Source organism: Pinus tabuliformis, chromosome 8 (assembly GCF_031772625.1).
Source record: "Pinus tabuliformis cultivar Carrire ecotype Pingquan chromosome 8, CPIR1, whole genome shotgun sequence".
Lineage (NCBI taxonomy): Eukaryota > Viridiplantae > Streptophyta > Pinopsida > Pinales > Pinaceae > Pinus > Pinus tabuliformis.
The window spans coordinates 241,339,773-241,345,572 of record NC_142294.1 but is presented as its reverse complement, the minus strand read 5'-3'; the positions used below and the strand labels follow the sequence as shown (position 1 = coordinate 241,345,572).

General features: G+C 39.8%; 1 protein-coding gene across 1 annotated transcript; it reads left to right on the top strand.

Annotated features, from left to right (window-relative positions):
* The first annotated feature begins 1,264 nt into the window (after positions 1–1,264).
* LOC149235040 (uncharacterized) lies at positions 1,265–2,311 on the top strand. Its single transcript, XM_089368442.1, has one exon. The coding sequence runs from the start codon at positions 1,265–1,267 to the stop codon at positions 2,309–2,311; it is 1,047 nt and encodes a 348-aa protein (XP_089224568.1).
* Positions 2,312–5,800: the final 3,489 nt, after the last annotated feature.

Sequence of the window (5,800 nt, the reverse complement as noted above, 5' to 3'; positions counted from 1 at the left end):
TTCTTAACCAGCAATGGGTCTCGGGGAGAAGCTTCCTGGCCTTACACAGGTGGTATATGGGATACAATCCGCTAAAAATTACACCCTCCAACAACTTAATATGGGTAAAGCTGCCAGGTCTTCCTCTGGAATTATGGTCAAAAGAAACTCTAGCGGAGATAGGAAATGCTATTGGAAGGTGTGTATATGTTGATCCGAGATGTTTAGGTGAGAGAGATAAGCGTGTCGCTTGGATTCTTATAGACAAGTCTTTCAGAGGTGGATTCCCAGACCATATTGACATTTCCTGGAGGGACTTTAAAATCTGTCAGAGGCTGGATTTCTGGGGAGTCCCCTTTAGATGCTCAGCCTGTCACCGGACTGGACATTTAATAAAGAATTGCCCGAGAGTTCTTTCAAAAGGCCGAAAGCAGCAGGGCTCTTATCATTTTGGGAAAAAATATTACAGGAGAAAATCTCCTTCCCCAGAATCGGAGAACTTATCAACTGAAAAAAGCCTGTCTCCTCCTATGCAAAATGACCAGAGAAGGATCTCTCTCGAAGGTTATCATCTCTCCCCTACTCATCCCAAAATTTCATCCCCCTTGGATGCCATTTCTCCTTCTATGCCACCATTGGAGCCGGCCTCTGACTTTGAAGTTCCTCTTCCCCCCCTTGATCCTCACCCCTTCATCTCCCCAAACAAGGAAATTCTTGTTGTTACATCCTCATCCCCGACTCCAAAAAAGAAATTCTCTCCGGGAGGTAAAGGGAAGGAACCAATGATCCCGTCTACTCTCGTAAACTCCCCATCATCTTCTCCGACAAATTCTATAGGACATGATCTAGACTATCTTTTACATAAAAATCTGATGGACCTTAGACTGCTAACTATCCATAAGCCTGGTAATCCCTTGTCTCCCTGTATAAGCCCAGACTCTGCTTGCAATATTACAGTGAGAAGGAAGAACAATAGGGGCAGCAGACACTTTAGGGGAAGGGGCGATGGAGTTGGCAGGGGTTTTCGGAACTTGTCCCTCATAGATGTCCCGGTTATTGATATGACAGGAGAAAGGCCCCTTAGAGCAAGCATGGCCGGAAAGTCTCCAAAATGAATTTTGCTCTATCTATGAATATAAGAGGTCTGGGGGTAGACCAAAATTTTTTGGCTTTAAAGGATCTTTTCCGATCAATAAATCCCAAAATCATTTTGATTCAGGAGACCATGCATGACTCATCTATTGCAATTTCCTATTTTAGGAAAATGTATCCTTTATGGCACATAATGGCCATAGATGCAATCGACCTCTCAGGAGGCCTGGCAGTGTTATGGGATCCCGATTGGATTCAGGAAAAGGCATACAGGTGTATGGCTTGCATTCTCATCACAGCTCATCTAAGGGGACATAGAAATCCAATTAACATTATGAATATGTATGCGCCTTACATGAATAGATGGCCATTTTGGGATAAACTGTTCCAGTCAGAAATTCTTGACATTGATTTTTTGCTGATTGCAGGAGATCTAAATGTCTCGTTGAGTATGGAGGAAATATGGGCTGCTAGGAAAATTATAGACCTGATTGCAGATAGAATAAAAAATGAGCTTTTATGCAGAAATTTGATTGACATTCTTCCACCAAAAATGTTGCCGACATGGGAAAATGGAAGAATTGAGAGTGCTTATATAGCAAAAAGGCTGGATAGATTTATTCTTCATGATAGCTTACTTGATGAGATGGGCATGCCTTTCGTAACAATTGAGAATGTTTATATCTCTGATCACAGGCCGATTCTCCTAGGTTGGAGAGAGAAGGGCTTTAGAAAGGGGTACTCTTTCAAATTCAACAGAACATGTCTTGAGGATCCGGTCTTTAATGAGGTGATAACACAGTTTTGGAATGAGCTATCATCAGATAAATCTGTTCCATGTTTAATGACCTTCAGGGAAAAAATGGATGCAATTCGAAAAGCGGTAAAGGAGTGGCAGTTTCAAAAAAGACAAATGAGCAGAAAGACTCTCCGGGAGGTTCAAATAGAGTTGGACAAAGTTATGGGATCCATGGATGTTCATCAGCCCTCTTTTGAGATGAGATGCCAGATTAAGGAGCTTCAGATGAAAAAGCAAAAGATTTTGAAGCAGGAGGAATCTTTTTGGACACTGATGAGTAGGGCAACCTGGCTTAGGGAGGGGGATAAGAATACAAAATTCTTTCATAAATATGCGAGCGCCAGACGGGCAAAAAATTCTATATGGAAGTTAAAGGATGAAAATGGAATTTTCTTATACGCCCAACATGATATAACAAAAGAGGCCGTGAGATTGTTTTAAAATCAGTACAAGAAATCTGAAAATTGCAGGATTCAGGATATTATGTGGGGCATAGAATTATTCCCTCAAATGTTTGATGGGGAATTAAATGAAAATTTTTTCAGCCAGTATCGCAGGAGGAGTTCTTGGCAACAATGAAGTCTTTTAAAAGGGACAAAAGTCCGGGCCTAGACGGCTGGACGGTTGAATTCTTAATCCACTTTTTTGATCTGATAAAAGGTGATCTTCTAAGGATGGTGTAGGCTACAAGAATGTCTGGCAGCATAAACAATAAAACCTCATCCACTCTTATAGTGTTGATTCCAAAGAAGGATGATGTTGATTCCCTTCTGGACTATAGGCCTATTTCACTGTGCAATATTTCCTTCAAAATAGTCTCTATAATTATTGCAGAAAGAATCAAAGAAACTCTTTTAGAGTTTATATCAAAGGATCAACACGCCTTCCTTAGGGGGAGGAACATTCTGGACGCGGTTGCATCTACTCAGGAAGGTTTGTTTGCCATTCACTCAAAAAAGAGTGAAGATGTCATCTTCAAAATTGATCTTCGTAAGGCATATGACTGCCTGGACTAGAGCTTTATTAGATGTTTGCTTGCTAAGATTGGGTTGAGACCCAATATGATTAACTGGGTTATGGCTTGTGTCGAAGGGGTGAACTACGCTATTATTATAAATGGAATCCCTTCATCCTTCTTCCTGGCAGCTAGGGTCTCCGCCAGGGTGCCCCTTATCGCCTTCGATATTCATTCTGGCGATGAACGCGCTCAGCCTCCTTATCAACAAAGCAGTTGAGGAAAACAAATGCCGCCCTTAAAAAATATGCAGGAACACCTCCATCTCTCATAACCTATTTGTAGATGACATAATTTTGTTTGGTATGTTATGTAGGCTAACCTGGCTCTGCTTTCATGATATTTTAAGGAAATTTCCGAAGGCTTCTGGTCTGCAAATAAACAAGGAAAAATCTATAATTTATCATAATGAAATCAGCCAAGAAGCGGTGGACTGGTTATCTGCTTTGTTTGGCGTAAAGTCCCAATCGATTAAACACGGAATTAAATACTTGGGGTTCTAGCTTAAAGCAAATGGTTACTCTAAAAAGGATTGGCAGTGGGTTATGGATAGATATTACAAGAAGATTTCATTATGGGAATTTAGATGTCTTTGTCTGGCAGGTAGAGTAATCTTGGCTCAATCTGTGCTGAACCAGCTTGTAGTTTACTGGGCCCACTTGTTCTTCCTTCCTGCGAGCGTTATTAAAAAAATGGAAAAGATTACAATGAATTTCATCTGGGGAGGACAAGCAGAAAGAAGGAAATTCCATCTCTCAAAATTATCAGATATCTCTATTCCAAAGAGCATGGGAGGTTGGGGTCTATTGAACCTTCGCAATTTTGGCAAGGCTCTATTATGCAAAATGCTGTGGAGGTGTATTTTCGGAGAAGGTTCCTGGAGCATGACAATTAAAAAAAAATATCTGGGCGGAAAGGATTTTTCTTTATGGTTCAGGGAGGGAAGGATTGGCCCCTCTTATGGATCACCAATCTGGCTAAGTTTGCATAGGATGGAAGGGTTTTTCGTGGAAAACTTAATATGGCGGTTTCAAACAGGTAGTAAAATCATGATCGGTTATGATCAGTTTCTAAGTGGAGAGGAGGAAATAATTGTGCCAGAAGCATTATTAAACTTTTTTCACAGGAAAGGCTTCTTTTTTTGGGAAAGTTTAATTATTGGTTGGCAAGGGTCGATCCCTCTGTGGAAATATGCTGGTCTTCTACAGATGCCGAACTCTATTGCTAAGATTTGGGAGCCCATTAGGACGAGTCTCAAATCCTGTGGAATTTTTCACTCGGAGGTATCTGATGACATTATTTGGAAAAATTCAAAGTCGCTGAATAATGTCAGAGTTAAAGATGTTTATCAGATTTTAATTGGCAAGATGGGTCCCCAGATCAATCCTATTTTTCCTATGATTTTTTGGAAATCTGAATGCCCATCGAAAATGATTTTTTTTGCCTGGCTGTTGTTCTGCAACATAAATCTTACCTAGGAAAATTTGAAGAAGCGGGGTTGGCAGGGTCCGGGATGTTGCCCTATGTGCAGATCAGATGAGGAAATCAATTGGCATTTATTTCTAAATTGTCATATAGCTCAGCACATTTGGCTGTCTGTGGAGAAATGGTTCAGTGTTCAACATGTGTCTCACTCCTCTATCTCTGATGCGTTTCTTTGGTGGAGCCAGCAAAAAATGAGCTGGAGGCCTTTATTTATTATCTGCCTATGGAGCATCTGGAAGGCGAGAAACAACTCCATTTTCAATAGCAAAAATTGCTCATCTTTGGATATTTTCTCTAAGGTTGTGTCGATTTATGAAAGCCTCCCTATGAAGGCGCCAAATATTAAAGGAGATGAGCTTCCTTCAGGTCCTCAGGGGAGTCCAACTTTCCCATGCGCGTTCTTTGACAGTGCTGAACAGAGAGGCATCTGTGGCTGTGGGGTTTTCATTCTGATAAGTGATTCCTGTCATTTCAGTATACATTGGAATGGAGGAAAGGGATCAAACTCAAAAGCGGAAGCCATGGCACTTGCTGGCCTATTATATTTTTGCTCCCTTCTAGACATCCGGCCCGTATCGATTTTTGGAGACTCAAAGGTAATGGTGGACTTTGTGAATAAGAAAATAAATATTTAAAAGCCTCACCTTGTTGGCTGGTTGAACAGGATCAGGTCTCTTTGGGATGATATGAATGAGTCCTCTATAAATCACATCTGCAGGGCTCAAAATTTGATGGCAGACTCTTTATCCAAAGGGGGTCTCATATCATCTCCACGTTTATGGTTTGTGCAGGTTCTGACTGAGGAGGATACTTTCACGATACAGGAATTTTCTCCACTATTGTTCTAATTTCGCTTAGCAGTTCCTCAGATATGCTTTGATCTTAAGCGCTTCTTATTTTTCTGTTTTGAAGATATTTGCGGATCTTGTATCTTTAGATAGGAGGCTTTAATAGTGCAATCTATTCTATCTCGAGACATGGATGGCATTGTCTTGATGACTTGTTTTTATATGTGTGATATGTTTCTCTCTCTGGATAGATATGGTTACATCTCAGAATCATATGAATATGTATCTTTTTTTGGGACCCATTATATTCCTTATATAATACAATATAGCTTTTTTCGCTCTGAAAAAAATGTTAAAATCAACAACCAAACAATAATCGTAATTTACAGATCTACATGGGTAGTTAGTTAAAATGTATCATAGGTCTATAAAGCACTATTGATGATCAAATGTTTATTGAAATTTCTTTTTATAACACTGACTTGCCATTTAAGTAAGAATTTTTATTAGTTTTTGTTAATTTTGTAATTTTTTCCCCGGTGGCTATAAAATTGATTTTCAATTCAAACTTAAGTATGGAAGTCTTTAAGTTAGTAACTTAAAAAGAGCTTTATTTTAGTTCACATCATGAGAGAATAATTT